Here is a 21,048-nt window from a genome sequence, read left to right on the forward strand (position 1 = left end):
CTGAACACTTACCCTAGCCTTGGCATCTACTTGAGCTCCATTCCGTAACAATATCCTGATTATGTCAGTCTGATTTGCTCTGGCTGCTAGATGCAAAGGAGTTTCTCCTCGAACTGTTGGGATATCGGGGTTTGCATTATGTTGTAGAAGATAAATGACTATATTCATACAGCCCATGAAACTTGCCACATGAAGAGGTGTCAAACCAGACTGAAATATAGTGATCAAAAGTTACATATTACTCAATTATAGCCAAAAAAAATTTCTGCTTAGATTCACTGGAAAAAATAAATGAATTTCAAACATCAGAGCAATTTGCATATGCATAAAAATTATATGATAATTATTTGATGACACACAGTGACAGTTCATGCACAACGAATACAGTTGCAAAAAAGAAAATTCATCCTAAATCTCACTTGTCAACTGTATCATACTGACAGTTGCATGCAGTTATAATCTATTATTGGTGACTGAAAAGTACAGCAAACTCAATAAATCCATGTATCTAGTTACAATTGTGCACGCTAGGGTAATTTCAATTGAACTGGTTCTCTCTTGAAAAACATTTCAAACAAACTAATTGAGTGGGTGTATTAAAAGTTAGCCATATCACTTCTTCTCTGGTGTCAATGCAATGTTAATCATTTACCATAAACTGTGCACAACTCCATGGTCACAATAATGGTTAATTCTTATTCAGGCAGCTGGTGGCATAAAATTTCTAGCAGGTTCCACAACTGCTGTCACATAACAGAACAAAGTCTATTTACTTCTCCTCTTGTATCTGAGAAATTGGGATAATAATTAACATCAAACAACCTTGCCAACCTTGCTAAGACTACAATATTGAATATGTTGCCCAATGATTTCTCAGACCACTTTGCAAAAAAAAAAACAAAAAAAAAAGACCATCTGTGCAAATATTAGTTATCTACCTCCAATTAAATATACACAAAAGAACTTTTTAATGTAAATACAAAACAATGGAGCACTTTATAATAAGTTTGAACAATCAGCTTATAACTAGAACTTTAAATCATCTCAAGGAAATGAAATATGTCTGTACCAAAAAGAACTAAAAAGCATTACCTCTGTTGTAGCTTCAATTGAGGCATTGTACTTCAAAAGCAGTTCAACAAGTTTTATCCTGTTTTTCTTGCATGCAATATGCAGTGGTGTGAAGCCATTAAGGGCACGGGCATTTGGATCAGCCTTCCGGTCTAGAAGCAATTTGGCAACACGAACATGGCCACAGTGCGCAGCAACATGTAATGCTGTCAGGTAGTCCACAGTCACATCATCCACAGGAGCCCGATGATATAGGAGGATTCGAGCCGCATCTACATGATCTCCTTGTGCTGCCATATGAAGTGGCGCAAGACCATTCTAAAGCATAAACATTGAATAATTGTTATAAGTACCGACAATAATGTGTGTACTTCTTACACAACAACAGATGTAAACTAAAATAGATTAAATTTACTGGTACAGTCCATTTAGGACGGCATTCAGGGGCTTGTCAACAGACTGCTGCTTCATTGTCTGCATGAATAATTACTGGGTGGCTATATTAGAGTGGCATCTGCTGAATACATCGATTTTCTGTTTGTTATTGCTATCTTACAAAACAAGAACCACTACAACTTTTCAAGATATCACTCAGGATTGAAATTTGAGTTCTTCTGGTGGAGACCTTTCAGGCACAAAGATAAACGCAATAATTATAACAGAAACAGACAATTTAGGTTGAGAAAAGAGTAATGATCAAACAAAATCTCTGTACTCAATCTCTGCAAACAATATAGACAATTAAACTTTGCTGTTGAATGTTAATTTCTGCAAACAAAGATTCAAACCCTGAACAGAGATTGGGCAGTAACTCTCACCTGAAGGAAAACACTAACACTTGTATACTGCATTCAGACTCCTAGCCGTCAAATTTTACTGTAACTTCTGGCAACTTTTATGTAGTTGTACATCTATCTCAACTCAATTAGTATTTCCCTTCTGTGCTACTTGCACTGCTATTTTACGTGGCTTTTTAAAACTGAAGTGGTGCATGCTTTTAGTTCAAGTAGATAAACAGAGTATTGTGAAGCTATAAAATTGTTTGCTTTGGATGTTTTACGCCCAATAAAAATTTGTCTACCTGATGAATGCTAATAACAAAATTTATAGCTTGAAAATGTTTTGAGTGCAGTGTAGATAAGTATTTTGTAGACCTTCCAGACAAAGATGAAAAATGTCTTCCCTCAGGACACCCACCTTAGTCTTCGAACGTATAGGAGCTTTGTTCTCTAACAACAGATCCACGACCTGATCATGTCCAGACCTAGCTGCACAATGTAGTGGTGTCAGCCCATCTCTAGTTTTCGCTTCAATATTGGCTCCCTTGTCGATCAATAGTGACACCATATTAATCTTCCCCCACTTACAGGCTACATGAAGTGGAGTGATGTTATGCTGAAACAGAAGATACATCACATTTAAGTCAATCTTCATAAAATATGAAAACAGTATTTCAAACAAAATATCACCAAATATTTATATAAAATTTTAGTTTTAGAATAAACTACTCGCTTCTGTGCAAGGAGTGCTGTCTTGATTTTCTTTTGCCTCCAATTTCATAACATATGGAAAAGTAACAATCTTAAAGGTTTTAGGAGGGATTTAAAATTATTTACCTTAGCAGAGTAGTTCACATCAGCCCCTTTTTCATACAGCAAGTTGGCAATATTTTCATTTCCATAATGAGCTGCAATGTGCAGTGGTGTGAATCCACTTTTGGATGTGACATCAGGATTATGATCATTCTGAAATTATGAAGGTAGTTTAATACACAGAACACATCAAAACTTTAAAACCATGTAAATACATGAAATGTTTCAAACTCTTATATTTTGTAGTAAAATGAAGTATACCTAAACCAATGTTTTCTGCACCCAATTCTGTTAACATTCACCACTAAACAAGCTTATAAAACTGTTCAAGGAAATCCCATAATGTGTTTATCATTTTATCATAAAGCTATTATATTACTGTAACTATTCAGTCAAAATGTGTATTCTTAAACTGGTAAAGCAGTTAACATTTTCAACCATATCTTACACGTTTGTACAATTTTTCATACAGACATCTTGACAAAGTGTTTCACTCTTCGAGAAAACTTCAACATGAACATGACTACTCTACAATTTATACACAAGTTCCTGGCAAGACAGTTCACCGAACTTACATGTACATTTTCAACAAATCTAATTGTGTTTGAGGTTCAAGAATTTGAGGTGTAAAAATATTATTTCTTGCAAAAAACAAGTAAAAAAGTCTTGTTTTTTATGTATTTCTTTACACTTTCCTTTACAAATATCTATGACATCTATGTAATTTTTACTTTTACAGCACACCAATTAATCATACCTGTAACAGAAGGGCTGCTGCTTTGCAGTCATCCTTCTTCGCAGCTATGTGAAGGGCAGGGAGGCGCACTTTACCCCTTGTGTCATTCTCAAGAAGTACAGCGACAACTTTATCATGGCCCTGCTGCATTGCAACAGCCAATGGAGTGAAACCATCCTGTAATGTACATGTGACAGGTTTTATTTCTGTTCCAGCAAATTACTTCATTTCCTACATCCAGAATATCATTGCCCACATACCTACAAGATAGTTTCCCAAAAACAGAGTTAGACCAACAGCAGTAACTCTTACCGTAAAATTTCACAGGAAGAATCAAAGCAAGAAGACAAGACTGATAGTATAATGATGGTAGCAAGAACAAAACAATACAGACAAGGACTGGCATGATAAGAGGCAAATGAAAAAGAAAAGAACAAAAGTTGGCAGCACTGGATGCTGGAAGAACATGTTATACTATAGTGGTTCAAACAATATGCATCCTCTCAGTAATGTACAGAATATTCACTAAAATTATCACCAATCAAAGGAACAAGCTGTGTTTGGAAGAGGATTTAGCACAAAGGAACACTTGCAAGCTATGACTGAAATTACAAAACAGAATAATAAATATCAATTAGCACTTTTCCTTGGATTAACAGATTTTGAGAAAGCTTTAGACTGAGATTCAACAAAGGCTGAACTTGCAGACATTGAGAAAAAGGACACTGACTCAAAATATGTTAGCATATTGGTTGTATACCTCCCGGCTACATGTTCCATCAAATTTCATTAAGTGAGTATTAAATTCACAATTGCAAACAGAGTCTGGTAACGCAATTCCTTAAGACCAAAACTATTCTCAACCATGCAAGGAAGTTTTCAGACCCTTAAACTTTGAAAATAAAGAAGAAATGTCCTTTAATAAATCATGAACCACCCTCATTTTACTGATGGCAATGGACCATTTGCCTCAAGTGTAGATAAATGTCAGCAACGAAATCAAGACCTTCATAAATTAAATATGAAAGTAGACCTGAAAATCAATTACAATATGACTGAATTAAGGTATAACCACTACAGTATAAATCAGCAATGAAGTCAGTTGGTGAGTTTGTTCAACTGGAGCAGGTTTAGATGGATGTAATAAAAATAACAGAAGAGTAAAAATGACTTCCAAGTGTTACACAGCTTTCAAAATAAGCTTACGCTGTGTCTGAAACAGAAAGTTTACAAACAGTGTGTATCACAAACTTTGATTTACAGCAGTGACAATGGCCTTTTAATGTGAAAAACATTCAAAAATTGAAGGGCTGAGCAGCAAGCAATGGAGAGATGCACTCTGACAATTACAACAAGAAACAGGAAAACAAACAAATGGATAAGGCAATAAACTGCAGTGGAAGATGTACTTATGATTGTTGCAAAAATTAAATGGAGGTGAGTGGAATACACAGTCAATATTGAATGGTCAATAGACCAAGGAAGTTCTTTGATGGATTTCAAGAGATAAGAAAAGACAGAGTAGATGGGCTAGTGGAAAGTGGTTAGGTGGCATTAGAAAGCAGGTTGGAGAATCACCTACACATTAACTGAAGACATTAATTCAGCAGTGGTTGTCACCTGGCTAATAATGAATCTGTTTTCTGTTTTCCTTTTGAATAGTACAGAATTAATTACTCATAATAATAAAGTAAAATACGTATTTTTTGTGGCTAAATACCTCTGTGGCAAGACTCTGGTTGGCTCCTTTGCTTAGAAGGAATTTTACAACACCATCATGATTTTCTTGAGCAGCCATGTACAATGGAGTGAAGCCATTCTGCGACTGTGCATTGACTGCAGCTCCACTCTTAACCAGCAGTTTCACTACCTCTTCCTGCCCAGCTGAAACAAACAAATAAGAATAATAGTAATGAGAATGGATGGATCTGAATGGAAAATATATGTTTAAAAGAAAATTCCACTCTCCTTGCAGACCACGTTTTGGATGGTGGACAGGTATAACAAATAAAACATTACCACAAAAAATGAACTTCTAATCACTGTAAATAACCATCTACGGTAGCAGAGATATCTGCAGTCAAACAGCATCTATTATGATGGGAAGAGTACAACAGATGCCAGATGGCTATGGCCACCAAGAGTTTGGACCTCTGCAACCACCGAATCATCATCCAACACCAAGTCCTCTTCCCAGAATTTGGCACCTTTCTACCACTGAATCACCTCCAGGCTCACTCCAGCAGTAGCCAGATTCCTGTCCTAGGGGGCAGCAAGTAGATCATGACCGGATAAAGTACAGCCGCCGCCCTCCTACGCTGGTGGGGCAGGCTTGGCATCTCGCACCTTCGCTCGCAGGTGAGAGTTCCTCTTGTGGCAGCTGTAATCCCCTATGAGATTTCAGGCAGGCTTCTGCATTGCTGCCACAAGTAGCCATGCTACATCTAAGAGGAGTGTGCACTGTTGAGCGATCTTCTGGGTGTCAGCATTCCTGGGTGCAGATGTACTGGCCTGCTCCTAGGTCAACAACTGGCTGTCACAGCGCACCATGACTCCATCGTGCTAGGTGCTAAAGGGGGCATGGCCACTGTGCTGCAGTATTACTAGTATAATAGCTCGAATGTCAACAAAATATTTTACTTTTTGATATTGTTTTCCTGAGCTATGATTGCCCTGCACCCTCACCACAATTCACCACCACATCCCACCCCAAACACACAAGTGCCTCTTCATCCTGAGCCACTTCATTACATTAATTATATTATATTTCCAACAAAAGAAAGTAAGGGAGCTTCATAATGAACATTCACTGACAAACCATCAACTCTTCTGCTCACAAAGCAAAGATTGGTTGAAAAAAGTGCTGAAAGGCTAACACTCACTTTAAATCTGGGGTCTCACACTTTTCCAGAGTGTCTTGCATATATTATACGAACTCTTAACTCTTTTCTTTCTCTTGCTGTTACAATACATTCTTACAGCCATCAGGTTTCAAACAAAATTATCCAAGAGGTGGCCGGATTTGGAAATTTCCAGTTTTCATATAACTGATTCTGTGAATTTGGGAGCTAAATTTGGACAGAAAGTATACTAAAAGATATTGTACATCAAATAACTGATAGTTTTAACTCAACATTTTTTGAAGGGAGATTACTTTGCTATATAAAAGGTACTTCGCTAATATAAAAGGCTGACAGAACACACACACACACTGGTGTGTGAGTTGCATTTGCGTGAGAATGTGTGTGTGTGTGTGTGTGTGTGTGTGTGTGTGTGTGTTTGTACATTCTATCTCCAACAAAGGCCTGTTTGGCTGAAAGTTCATTTTCTGACAGTCCTTTTGTTGTGCCTATCTGCAACTCACATTAAAATCAACAACATGAAATTATATTTCAAGACAAAACTTCACACATCACATCAATCAACATAATGAGTTTTTTTCATAGTTGTTTTACATAATTTAAGTTTAAATAATTGTTTTCCAATGCTACATTTTTAGAGACATTTGTGTGTAGTGTTACCCGGGTAAGCATTCAAAGAGATCATTGGGGGTAACCTCCCAAATCATCCTCAAATTGGATAGTACAAAGAACTCTTAACAACCTAGGACAGAACTTAGATGGTCGTTGTTTCCCAGTTTGACACATTGTTTTGCAGCCATGAACACAGACTGCTAAATCTGTAATTCTATAACTGTGTCAAGAGCTGTGTTGCACTCCACACAGAGTTTGAGAATGTCCTGATTCCTAAAAGATGAGAAACTTTCTACCTTGAAACTCTTCATTTTTTCCCACCTCTATTTTACTGATGCATTTTGGTCCACAGATGAAGTACAGATGACACACCTATGGTACCGCAAAACCATGCTACTACAACTGCCTTCTCTTGTTCCATTCTCCCCCTTTGAGAGCATCTAAACATACAGCAGTGCCTTACAATTTCACATGCTGTCAACTTTCACAAGCATTTTCTTATTGTTTCACAAGATATATCTATTTTTTATTTACTTTTTTACAAATGCTCCACTTCAAATTCAGGGTGTGTGTGTGTGTGTGTGTGTGTGTTTGTACATTCTATCTCCAACAAAGGCCTTTTTGGCTGAAAGCTCATTTTCTGACAGTCCTTTTGTTGCGCCTATCTGCAACTCACAATCTCCGCTATATGGTGGGTAGCAACTACCCTTTTCATAATATTGTTACATCCCATTCTGGATTTTCCACTGTTGAAGGGTGAGTAAGGTTTAACATCCCATCAACATCAAGGTCATTAGAGATAGATACTACAGGAAAGACAGTGTATCATATACAGTCTTATTCTTAACACTCTAAGTGGGATGTTCCAAGGTAAAGCATGAAACATTACTTCCCCAACATACATCTCATGATATTGATGGTACAATCACAGTAACTGTGGTTACAGAGAGCTGTACCAACAGATGTTTTAATCACACAACATCCACGATAGTAGGCAAAATAATTATGGCTCACTAAGTACCCTATGTCACATACTGTATGACGGTGAAGAGTGCAGATATAGGATAGGAATATTTACTCTCTCTTAGTAATTATGAAAATGGTAAATTGATCATATGAAAACATTACAAATTCTAGACTAAATGTAACTCAATGTTTTAAGGTTAAATTTATTCAATGAGTGAATATTTTAATTCATTAAGAGCCACGTAACATTTACCAAGTGATGCGATATGAAGAGCTGTGTTGCCTTTCTTCGTGGCTGCATCAACAGTTGCTCCTCGTTTGAGTAGCTCTGACACAATTTCCAAATGGCCATCTTTTGCTGCTAAGTGGAGAGCATTTAGTCCATTCTGCAAAACAGATAATAAAATGGTATCAGAATCAAAGTACTAGTAAGAAATGCTGGGCGGGAGAAAACATCCTTAAAGGTCTTAAGGAACACTTCCAAAACAGAGATATAATAACAAGTAATGAGATGAATTAAGATAACCAGTAACTGAATAAAGGAATTGCTGAGAGGTTGATACTAAGGTAAGGGCGCACTTCCTACTGCTCCAACACAACAAACTACACAAAAAATGATGCATTTTAGAGAGCTCTTTAACATGGTATATCACTGAAACTGCATATTTTTGTAATACGCAAGTATAAATACGAAAAGCACAAAATATGGCAAGTTATCATTCGAATGGCAGCTTTTCGATTTGCTTCTAAGGCGATTCTTCTGATCACCTTCTTTCTATCAGATGATCAGAGCATAGGGCATGTTATCTCGTCAGCCAATCATAGTATATATTCTTCCTTGTCACACATATTTAGCTGTTTCTGAAAGAAACCTGGTTGTGATGACAGACTGATCTGTGGCTTAGCCCAAGGCCTAGGTTAGGTTGGAAGGTGACAGTTTGGTTCAAATGGCTCTGAGCACTATGGGACTTAATTTCTAAGGTCATCAGTCCCCTAGAACTTAGAACTACTTAAACCTAACTAACATAAGGACATCACACACATCCATGCCCGAGGCAGGATTCGAACCTGCGACCGTAGCGGTCATGCGGCTCCAGACTGTAGCGCCTAGAACCGGGTGACAGTTTGGTTTCACCACCACACCACCAACGAATGGGAAAGGGGGAAAAGGGGGGGGCGCAGTGGTGGCCCTGTTGTGGTGGCAGACTGATTTTCTGCTTTGCCCGAGGTCTAGTACGACTGGTTGACTATACATTATGTCCTGTGCTGTGATTGACTGACCGAAGTTTTTTGTATTCATACAAGCGTATTAAGAAAATAAGTAATTTCAATAACAGACTGCAGCAAAGATCTCTATAAAACGAATATTTTTAGTAAAGTTTGTTGTGCCACAGTGGCACAAAATGTGACTTCTCTATATAAACCCATTACCGATATTTGTATCCAATCAAGGGTTTTCCCATATCACAGAACTGCTTTCAGTAATATTCACTACATTTACGAAAGTTTTGTCAATAAAATTGCTAAAATCTGTTTTTGGTCACTACATTTTGCCGAACAGAACCTTACTCAGTGGTCATATAATAACTACTGTTCTCCTCTATTTGTTAGCGTTATGCATTTGCACACTCCACTATCAACCTAGTGTCTTGACTAATTATGCTGTTCATTTCGCACATACAGCACTGCCGGTACGTATTTCACTAGATGTTACAACACATTTTGCGAAATGTATACTGTTACAAGCGCAAGAAATTTGTAGTTGGAGTACCACTTTTCCTCTCAGAAGTAAAGTGGTATAAATCACTCCCCTTACAACTGTTTTTGGTGAAGGTGAATACCTGAGAAGGAATACGCTGTCTTTTAATCCCCACAAATACAGTTTGTCTATACAATATAAACATAATGTGATACAGTAAATGTGAGTCTGCACTTACTGCTCCCATTATGCACTTTTCTCTCACAAATTTAGGTAAAATAATTGTTTTATTGTTGTTAATTACTGGAATGCTAGCTACCGAGCTCTCTAATAGTTCAGCAGTGCGTTCATCTACGGATCATACATAAATTGTTGTTTCTAAATGCCGAAATTTCTTAAAATGTAATTCTTGTCGTGTTGATATATCAAGAGGCTTTATAACTGAGCATATCTGTTTACTCGATTTCACCGTCCACATCATCTTCTTCTGCCAAAGGGTCAACATGTCAGATACCTCAACCGAACTTAGCAGTTGTCAGCTGGTTGAAACAGCATGGTGCATCGGAGGGATGTAAGGGAGAAGTTTCATCATGTCCTTCCTTTTTGTCTCGGTGATAAGACGGACAGCATTGTTGAGAGGGATGAACTTTATGGTTTCAGTATTTAATGTGATACATCGCTACTTGATTCGTGTAGGCTTTATCCTAGACTTCAAAATGGAGAGTAAACTTCCCTTACAAAGACAATTTCTGCTTTAATGAGATCTGTGTATAACAAATCTAAAGAAAGAAAAAATGCTAATAGTTATAGCACTGCTACAATACCTTTTTGATTTTAGAGCGTAAATAAACACGCAAAACAACAAAGAACAACATGACTATGAGAGGAAGAATCCATTTGGAGCTCCAAGTGGTTCCTGTGGGAGTTATCGTTATACCACTTCTCCACAACTAATTTCCGTGCATTGTGAGTAAACTGAGTGGTATGGCTCAAAAACTAAAATTTTTTCGCTTACGCCACTTTGGTTCTCAGCGGCTCATATAGAACGGCGATACTAACAGGCAAGTCCCGCCCTATATTTACTTCAAAAATAAAATAAAAGCCGCCTCGGTTGATTGCGTCCTTTAATTTCCAATACCATCTGGCCACGGTAACTTGACGATTCGCGTGGTGGCTGCTGGGAATGGCCTAGCCCCAACATTAAAGCTGTACAGCTGAGAGGTGGTAAGTGCAAGGCAGCGTCTGCTGCTTGCAAGAATACTAGCACCATTACCCTTAACAATGTATACACTACCACTTCACATCTACGGGCAGCTTAATGTTGGCAGCGGACGGAGACAAGTGAATATCTCTCAACCAGTGCACATTTTCTCTGCTTGTGCCAGCACAAACGCAATCAAGTTATCGTATCCAAATAATAATAAGTACGAGTATTTCTCTGGCACACTTTTCTGGTCGTTTGCTGCAATTTTTCAGTGTGTTTCGTGACTTATATGAATAATTTCATAACATAACATCACCGGTGCGTGCAAGCTTATAGTAGGAAAGTAATCATAATATATTACAAGAAATCATACGTAACGAATCAGTAAGACGTAACTTAACTTGATAAACAGCTGTTTCCGAAACTACCCAAAGAAATTTTTATTTTTTCGTTATATCATACTTAAATAAATTTCTTGTACTTACGTTAAGCAATTATTCAATGTCTGAACAAAGGATACTGCTAATTAGGTAAGACAAATAATACAGCCATTGTAATCTTTTTATTTCAGTTCCTGGATTTAAAAAAACTGCTAGAATGAGTGATGGAAGAAAGCGACTTAGTGGAGCTGAGGATAAAAAGAAGGCCAAAATGAAATAAGAAGAACATGAAGAGATTATCTGCGAAACGATACAAATTGACAGTTTTTAAAAGTGGAGGCGGAAGTAGTGCTGAACGACCAAGAACTTCAGTAACGTCCACTGATACAATATAATCTGGAAAAGATGAAACAGATTTGTACTCCGCAGCTCACAACAACAACAGTCATCTGTTGAACAACCTACTTTTGAAAAAATGAATATTTATATTTTTGACGAAGAGGCACTAGAGGAATCATCAATAAATACAACAAATGAAGGTGCGTCTCAGAAGCAGACGGTAAGTAACGACCAAGTGCAAATAACAGTAAATCTAAACAAAGCTCCTGCTTTATGGGAAACCAACGATACCTTGAGGCAGATTATCGCAAGGTACGGCTTCGATCAAGACTAGTCTTGTGATTTCTCTGAAGGTGAAAAAAATGCGCGAATAGCCTCATTTCTTGCCACTGAGTATCTTCCAGAGAAAAATGAAAAGTAATGAAATCAATGACCGAAATTGGCTGATTTATTCTGAATGTAAAAGATTTGTGTACTGTGGGCCCTGTTTGGCATTCAGCCCGTTGGAGAATAAGACTCAGTTTGAGAACAAAGGATTTAATGACTGAAAAAAATATGCAGAACACCAAGTAGCTTTGCGTGAAAACTCTGTGCGTAATTAACCTACTATCCTTAGTTTAAAAGTTTGAAGTGATATTGATGGCCGACTTGACAATTTACTGCATGTTCAGATTGATGAAGAAATTACTTATTGGAGAAACGTTCTGAAGAGGTTTGTTGCTGTAGTGAAACGACTGTGTTCAAGACGCCTCGCTTTCGGAGGAAAAAAAAATGAAAAGTTCGTTGACCCACACAATGGAAATTATTGTATAATTTTGGAACTATTAGCTGAATTAGATCGTTTTTTAGCCAACAAGGATTTGGGATCAAGGATCTGGAAGCACTAGTTACTTACAACGAGCGTTTGCGATGAGTTTATTCTCTTTATGTGTCACAAAGCCTTAAACAGATTGGAGACGAGATAAGAAGAACGAAATATTTTCCCTTAATCATAAATTCAGCACCAGATATAGCATATATTGACCAACTTACCCACACATCAGATACGCTTTGGAACCAGGCGAACCGTGTGAAAGATTTCTCAAGTTTCTGCCCTCAGTGGGACATAATACTGAAGAAATGTTTTCCGCCATTATTTCGGAACTCAAAACACTGGGCATAAATGCTAAAGACTGTCGTGGACAATCATATAATAATGCTGCGAACATGTCTGGCCTGTACAATGGCTTGCAGGCTAAAATTCAAAACCAGACACCATTTGTTTTTGTCGTTCCTTGCCCTGTCCACTCTTTAAACTTAGTAGCAAGTATGGCTGCTGAATCTTGCGTCAAGAATTTTTTTTATAAGTTCGACACAACTGTACCAAAAATTAATGACTGAAATCGAGAAATGGAAACCGCTAAAGACAGTAAATCTGACATGTTGGTGAGTTAGAGAGGATGAATGTACGAGGTGCATTCAAGTTCTAAGGCCTCCGATTTTTTTTTCTCCGGACTGGAAAAGATAGAAACATGCGCATTGTTTTAAAATGAGGCCGCGTTCATTGTCAATACGTCCCAGAGATGGCGGCACGGTACGGCAGATGGAATTTTACCACCAGCGGCGAGGATGAGAACTGTTTTAAATACTTAAAATGGCGACGTTTTCCTTACTTGAACAGCGTGCAATCATTCGTTTTCTGAATTTGCGTGGTATGAAACCAATTGAAATTCATCGACAGTTGAAGGAGACATGTAGTGATGGAGTTATGGATGTGTCAAAAGTGCGTTCGTGGGTGCGACACTTTAATGAAGGCAGAACATCGTGTGACAACAAACCAAAACAACCTTGGGCTCGCACAAGCCGGTCTGACGACATGAGCGAGAAAGTGGAGAGAATTGTTTTGGGGGATCGCCGAATGACTGTTGAACAGATCGCCTCCAGAGTTGGCATTTCTGTGGGTTCTGTGCACACAATCCTGCATGACGACCTGAAAATGCGAAAAGTGTCATCCAGGTGGGTGCCACGAATGCTGACGGATGACCACACGGCTGCCCGTGTGGCATGTTGCCAAGCAATGTTGACGCGCAACGACAGCATGAATGGGACTTTTTTTTCGTCAGTTGTGACAATGAATGAGACGTGGATGCCATTTTTCAATCCAGAAACAAAGCGCCAGTCAGCTCAATGGAAGCACACAGATTCACTGCCACCAAAAAAATTTCGGGTAACCGCCAGTGCTGAAAAAATGATGGTGTCCATGTTCTGGGACAGCGAGGGCGTAATCCTTACCCATTGCGTTCCAAAGGGCACTACGGTAACAGGTGCATCCTACGAAAATGTTTTGAAGAACAAATTCCTTCCTGCACTGCAACAAAAACGTCCGGGAAGGGCTGCACGTGTGCTGTTTCACCAAGACAACACACCCGCACATCGAGCTAACGTTACGCAACAGTTTCTTTGTGATAACAACTTTGAAGTGATTTCTTATGCTACCTACTCACCTGACCTGGCTCATAGTGACTTTTGGCTTTTTCCAACAATGAAAGACACTCTCCGTGGCCGCACATTCACCAGCCGTGCTGCTATTGCCTTAGCGATTTTCCAGTGGTCAAAACAGACTCCTAAAGAAGCCTTCGTCACTGCTATGGAATCATGGCGTCAGCGTTGTGAAAAATGTGTACGTCTGCAGAGCGATTACGTCGAGAAGTAACGCCAGTTTCATCGATTTCGGATGAGTAGTTAATTAGAAAAAAAAATCGGAGGCCTTAGAACTGGAATGCACCTCGTACAGCACCCGCGGCAGAACCGACTAAGGAGTTTCTATCGATTACCGCTGGGTCTGTGGTGGGGGTAGGCAGTTGCGCGTGGTCTGCCTTTGTTCAGTGGTTGACCCCATTTCAGTAGCCAACATGATCTGAACTGGTGCACATCGGGGTTTTTCTGTTCGCGCTTGTTATGAAATCAACAGATCTGTGATCGATACTTTTTTGAGGAGGAAGGAGTGACCGTGACAGTGAACTCCACACGTTATGTTTCAATGTTGCAAAATTTTCTGCAACCCATAATGGACGAGATTGTTGAAGAACATGGACTGGAGGACTTGTGGTTCCAAAAGGATGGAGCTACTGCTCACACATCTCTAATTTCACTTAATGTTTTGAGAGAAATGTTTCCGGAACACCTCGTCTCTTTGAGGGGTGATGTCGGGTGGCCTGCGCGGTCACCAGATTTGAGCCTTTGCGACTACTTTCTTTTGGGATATCTGAAGGAAAAGGTTTTCAAAAGCTGTCCTCACACCCATCCAGAGTTAAAAGAGCGGATTATTGACGAAATGAATACCATACTTTGCGATATGTGTGCAAGAGCTGCTCGAAACTTCAGGAATCGTTTACAACAATGTATTGATGCTAACAGCTGTCATCTTGAGGACATAATTTTCAAAATAAAAACGTTTTTTCTCTATACACACAGTTTTTTTCCCTCCTCCTTAAAACTGCTTAGTCGGTTCTGCTGCACCCTGCAGAAGTTTGAGAGATTCATGGCACGAGTCCTTAAAACTCTGGAATCAATTAAGGATGACTGTACTGAAAAGCCTGTAGCGCGAAACGGACCCACTTTTGAATTTAGAAAAAATGGAAACGACGATAATGGTTGTCGTGTGGAATGTTTTTTTGGAAAAAATAAACATAGCGAATTCAGGCGTCTACCGTAGATTTGATCACTGTTGCCGATCTTTACGAATCTCTTTGCAAGTTTTTCGTAGCTGAAAGAGACAATTTTAAGTATTTCGAAGTAAAGGTGACGGAATTAAGCGTGTCGACGCAGTATACAAAAGACATGCGGAAAAGACAACGGAAAAGAACGGAAATCTACAATGAAACAACCAGTGAAGAAATATGAATGATTGCGAATGATACTATCAGGGTTAACACATTTGTCTTCCTCATTGATAAGACTCGTATCCGTATTAATAAAAACGGCAGGAGCCCTATAACAGGTTCAATGACAAGTTTTCATTTCTGACCAAAATGATTTGATTTTCATCGTCAACCCTTATGGAAAAAGCCCTTTTCTTGGAAGAATCTTAATGATTTAGTAACTGTCTTAGTTCAAGAATGCGTACATTTTCCATGCCACCTTTCTTCTGATAGAATTTTCGTAAAACCAGATTCTGGATCATTGAATAGTCTATCTTTGTCCCCGCGAAAACAGAACCTGCAAAACGTTTATCCAAACTTGGATACAACAGTTCGCATGGCTCCATGAACACCAGTGACGATTGTACAGATGAGAGAAGCTTTTCTAACTTAAAAAGAGTGAAAAATGGTCCAAGATCTACACTATGTGATCAAAACTATCTGGGCACCTGGCTGAAAATGCCTTACAAGTTAGTGGCGCCCTCCATGGGTCATGCTCATATTCAGTCTGGTGTTGGCCCATCCTTAGCCTTCAATTACAGCTTCCACTCTCGCACGCATACATTTAATTAGGTACTGGAGGTTTCCGGGGAATGGCGGCCCAGTCTTCACGGAGTGTTGCACTGAGGAGAGAGATCGATGTCGGTCGGTGAGGCCTGGCACGAAATCGCCATTCCAAAACATCCCAGAGATGTTCTATAGGATTGAGGTCAGGAATCTCGGCAGGCCAGTCCGTTACAGTGATGTTATTGATGTGTAACCACTCCGCCACTTGACGTGCATTATGAACAGGTGGTCGATCATGTTGAAAGATGCAATCGTCATCCCCGGGGTGCAAGCCCCTCCATGAAAAACACGACTACACCATAACACCACCGCCTCCGAATTTTACTTTTGGCACTACACACGCTGGCAGATGATGTTCACCGGGCATTCGCCATACCCACACCCTGCCATCGGATCGCCACATTGTTTACCGTGGTTCGTCACTCCACACAAAGTTTTTCCACTGTTCAGTCGTCCAATACTTAACGCTCCTTACACCAAGCGAGGCGTCGTTTGACATTTACCGGCGTGATGTGTGGCTTATGAGCAACCACTTAACCATGAAATCCAAGTTTTCTCACCTCCCACCTGTCATAGTACTTGCAGAGGATCCTGATGCGGTTTGGGATTCCTGTGTGATGGTCTGGATAGATGTTCTGCCTATTACACGTTACGACCCTTTTCAACTGTTGGCGGTCTCTGTCAGTCAACAGACGAGGTCGACCTGTACGATTTTGTGCTGTACGTGTCCTTTCACGTTTCCACTTCACTATCACTTCGGAAAAAGTGGACCTAGGGATGTTTAGGAGTGTGGAAATCTCGCGGACAGACATATGACACAAGTGACACCCAATCACCTGACCACGTTCGAAGTCCGTGAGTTCCACGGAGCGCCACATTCTGCTCCCTCACGATATCTTATGGCTACTGAGGTCGCTCATATGGAGTAAGTGGTAGTAGGTTGCAGCACAATGCACCTAATATGAAAAATGTATGTTTTTTGGGGTGTCCGGATACTTTTGATCACACAGAGTAGTTTAAGAAAAGAAAAGCTAAGCGCCTTAGGACTTTTGTGCTTAGGGTAAGAATTAATGAACAAGATTTCATACGACGATGCAATTGATGATTTTGAGAATAGAAAATCGCGCAAGAAGGTACTGCGAAACTTTTATAATTTAATTGAATTTTATCTTCATCATCAGCCCGATTGTTACCAGGTAATTGAATATATTGCTTTTAAACTGTAAGTAAGCGCAACAGAATTATCTAATTGCGTTTACCGAACGTGCATTGTTGGTAGTATATGATAGAGCTTTTGTTAGCTCAGAAATATACTCAAAAACTAACTCTCGTGCAATCTGTACTAAATCGTTGTGTTGTAAAAATAATCTAGGATCTGACACATCGAACTTCTGGTTCACAATTATACTAACCACGGGAAAAAGTGGTGTAATTAAGACGATAGTGCACAAATCCGAAAGTTACAGTTTCACTGACAAAAAAATCGTAATCAATGTGATTGTGAAGCATCAAATTGTAGAGGTCGGTAGGGGCGACAAAATTTGAATAGCCTACTCTCGGCAAATGTGTTAATTCGCCCTGACACATGGTAGCTTTTCTGCGGGAGACATGTGTGACAAAACTGTATTGCAAGGATTTCACCGTATAACACTGAGGCCACTGAAGGCATTACTTGCAGTAAGTAGTGTGGTGATCTCCGAGCTCCTCCAATATCTGAAAAATACATTTCTGCACTGGAACTGTCTTGCTACAACGATCCACGAAGGCATCGCTGCGTCATATTGTCTCTTCCTTTTATGACGTGCCGCTCTGCATCACGCCGGTGTTCGGCAGTGACATGTGACAACGCTTCGTGCATTCATTCCAAATCGTCTGGCAGTTTAAACACCTTGAAAATATAACGTAATTGGATAGATATATTAGCTTGAATGCCTTATTATTTCTCGCGACAAATCCGTTAATGTGGCCCTAGATCAGTTCTTTTGGGTTTGTATTGCCGTGGTATAGTGGCAACTGTAAATGTGCAACGTCTATATGGTGTGTTCGACGCTGTGCAAATTACTGTTTTCCATGTTTCCATGATGCCTATCACTCTGGTTCGTGTGAGACCACTTCTGTGTTGTAAAACAAATGTCCAAATAAAGAGTAACTGATTTTTCATTTTTGTCCTAAAAATTGATTTATTATGCTTTCTTATTTTAAGCAATCTTTATTAATAATCTTTAATAAAATATTAATTAATAATTTACATTTACACGGAAAAACTAGAATTTTGCGTGAAGAAGATTAGAAACAAGACGACGTGTATTTTTCGTTGTATATGATGATTAGATATGTGTTGATTATCATATATTGATAAATTTTACATTTAAAAGATAGAGGTGTGCCAAACTGAACGAAAAAAGGGAGATCAAAGTAGGATTTGAACCATTGATCCACGGCTTGTATGTTGTGCCGGACTATTTTCTATTAGTTTACATCCGTTTTTCGTACGTTCTCGCTTTTAATGTAGAGCTTCATGTTATAGCTTTTGACAGAATAGGTATTTAAGTATATTACATCTTGTTACGGAATGAGTAGGGCTTATATATTTCTGCTTTGAATGGTGCTGCTTCTTGCAATTGAGTATGCTTTTTATTCTTATTGACTAAGATATTCTCCCTTTCGAGTGCTAAAACTGAAACAGTAATTACCCATATGTGTTCACATGTTAGTAACAGGTACTACAAAACAATATATTTTAACAGAAATCAATGTACTTTAGTCAGCTTCCCAGTCTAATGAAAACTTAAAAGCAAATAATACACAGTGTCATGGTTTCATCATTGGATCTACTAGTGAATTTTGTACAACTAGAGTTAACTAAATGCAGCAGCATTCAGGACAGAGGAAGTACGTTCACATCACATCGGTGCCGTGCAGTCTCATGGCAGTATAAATGTGCACTTCGACGTAGAATATATTTGCTCAGTAATAGTAACTGGTACAACAACTAAGTACTCTGTCACGAATACTACAAAGTATACTCAATTGCAAGAAGCCACATCATTCAAAGCAGAAATACATACACATTCTACAACAAGATGTAATAAAGTTGAATCTGATCCTGTTAAAAGCTGCTGACATGGAGTTCTCTATTAAATGCGAAAAAGTACGAAAAACGGATGCGAACTACATAATGTAGAATACGAGCAATATATTTACAATCTAGCAATTCACAAACGGATTATTGGCTAGTATAAATGTCCACAGAACAATATCCGAAAAAAACCAGCTTGTTTATATGAAACAAAAATATGGAATCGCCACGGGGCTCTTCGGGTCGCATGTTCGCAATGCTTTCAGAAGTTGGAAGCGATTAGAATGTATTTGAGTTATTTGCTATGGACTCTGTACCAGGTGCAGAACTATGAAACGGGAATTTGGTTGCAATAATTAGACGTCTGTTGATTGAAACTGATAAACAATATTTTATTCAAAATAATCTATATTACTATTTATACATTTCTCCCACCTCTCCGGCAGGCTATGAATGCCACGCAAAAAAAGTTCTCCTTTTCAAACGAACCAGTTAGCGAGACATTATCGTACATTTTCATACGAAATGAAGCATTGTTCAGCGAGCGTGTCCCAGTGATGCAGACAGATGATAATCGGACGGAGCCAAGTCTGAAAAATAAGCCGCGTGCCCTAGTATTTCCCAACTGAACGCGTCGATCGTTTTCCTGACCCGTTTTGCTGTGTATGATGGGTCGTTATCATGGAGCAATATGACTGTGTGTTGCCGTTTTCCATATATGGTCGTTTTTGACGTAATGCTCGATTTAAGTCGATCATTTACTGTTGGTAGCGATCAATGTTAACGGTTTCACCAGGTTTTAGCAGCTCATAATAGATGACACTCTTCTGATACCACCAAACACAGAACATTTATCTTCTTTCCAAACCGATTTGGTGTTGCAATGAATGTCTATGGTTTTCCTAGTTTCACCCATGATTTACGACGCTTACGATTCTCAAAACATATCCATTTTTCATCACCTGTCACTGTTCGATGGAAAACGACTTTCTTTTGCATCTGGCGGGCAGCATTTCACAAGTGGCCCTTCGATTTGCTTGCTGTCTTTCGCTCAGTTCATGAGAAACCCATTTTCCCACTTCCTGTACCTTTCTCATAGCTCTCAACCGTAGAGAAGTGGCTTTCTGCGTCACATTCAAGTGTTCCGCGAGTTCCTGTTGAGTAACATCTTCATCCAATAAGGCCTGCAATTCGTTGTCTTCGAACTTTTTCGGTGGTTTCCCGCGGTTGTCGTTTCTCACGTCAAAATCACTACGTTTGAATTTTTGAACCACTCTAAACACTGTGTTTTCCGAAGAGCATGTTCGCCGAGAGCTTCGACAAACATTCGATGCGATTTTGCAGCAGTTTTCGTCAAATGATAACAGAAAACCAATGCTGTCTGCAAATCGTAGTTCGTAGGCACAAAACTCATGTTTACGCGTTTGAGTCCGATGTCGATGCATGGAACTTGGGTTACTGTGTATTGACCTAGTTGTCGATGTTTGAACTTTAGTCAGACAGCGTTTTGCATAGAGTTTACGCCTACGACCTTAAATACAAGGTCAGATAAGAACGTATTTTGTGATGAAATCAGTACCGGTACGGTTTTGAAGTAAGCTCGACACAATTTGTACCATATGTATTTGACTATCTGTATTTCATTCTGCAGACGTTCAGAAACGTTGCCAGTTTGCTGCTTACGGACATTCCAACAAAAGCGAAGGTGGATTTCGAATGCTCAAATTTCCGCGGAATAAGAATAGAAGAAAGCAGCATGTAGTTGCAATGAACAGGTGAGATACAATTAACACAGGGAAACTGACGAAGTACCCTCATCTATGCTAAGTTAAGTCGTTCTTGCTTTCCATCTGCATATAATACAAGTGGCAACGTAGTTATTGTGAGATGTGACGTTTGGCATGTAAATTGACTCTGTGCAACTTTTTTAACAGCATATCTTATTCTTCTAAACATCAAATGTGGGCGGATTCTTCTACGCTGCAAATGCTTCACAATTATGTCTCTTTAGCGCAATGATTCGTTTTTAACAGCACCTTAACG

The 21,048-nt window shown here is 39.1% G+C and overlaps 1 protein-coding gene across 1 annotated transcript in view; it reads right to left on the bottom strand.

Moving 5' to 3' along the window:
• Positions 1-21,048, bottom strand: part of LOC124784057 (ankyrin-3-like) — a 291,446-nt gene that overhangs the window by 157,334 nt on the left and 113,064 nt on the right. The window contains exons 3-9 of the mRNA XM_047254070.1: positions 8,092-8,224; positions 5,120-5,283; positions 3,421-3,576; positions 2,688-2,816; positions 2,269-2,466; positions 1,093-1,389; positions 13-210 (exon numbers count right to left, since the gene is read on the bottom strand). Of these exons, the coding sequence (XP_047110026.1) occupies positions 13-210; positions 1,093-1,389; positions 2,269-2,466; positions 2,688-2,816; positions 3,421-3,576; positions 5,120-5,283; positions 8,092-8,224 (1,275 nt within the window). The remainder of the gene's footprint in view (positions 1-12; positions 211-1,092; positions 1,390-2,268; positions 2,467-2,687; positions 2,817-3,420; positions 3,577-5,119; positions 5,284-8,091; positions 8,225-21,048) is intronic.

The sequence above is a fragment of the Schistocerca piceifrons genome, chromosome 1 (genome assembly GCF_021461385.2).
Source record: "Schistocerca piceifrons isolate TAMUIC-IGC-003096 chromosome 1, iqSchPice1.1, whole genome shotgun sequence".
NCBI classification, from domain to species: domain Eukaryota; kingdom Metazoa; phylum Arthropoda; class Insecta; order Orthoptera; family Acrididae; genus Schistocerca; species Schistocerca piceifrons.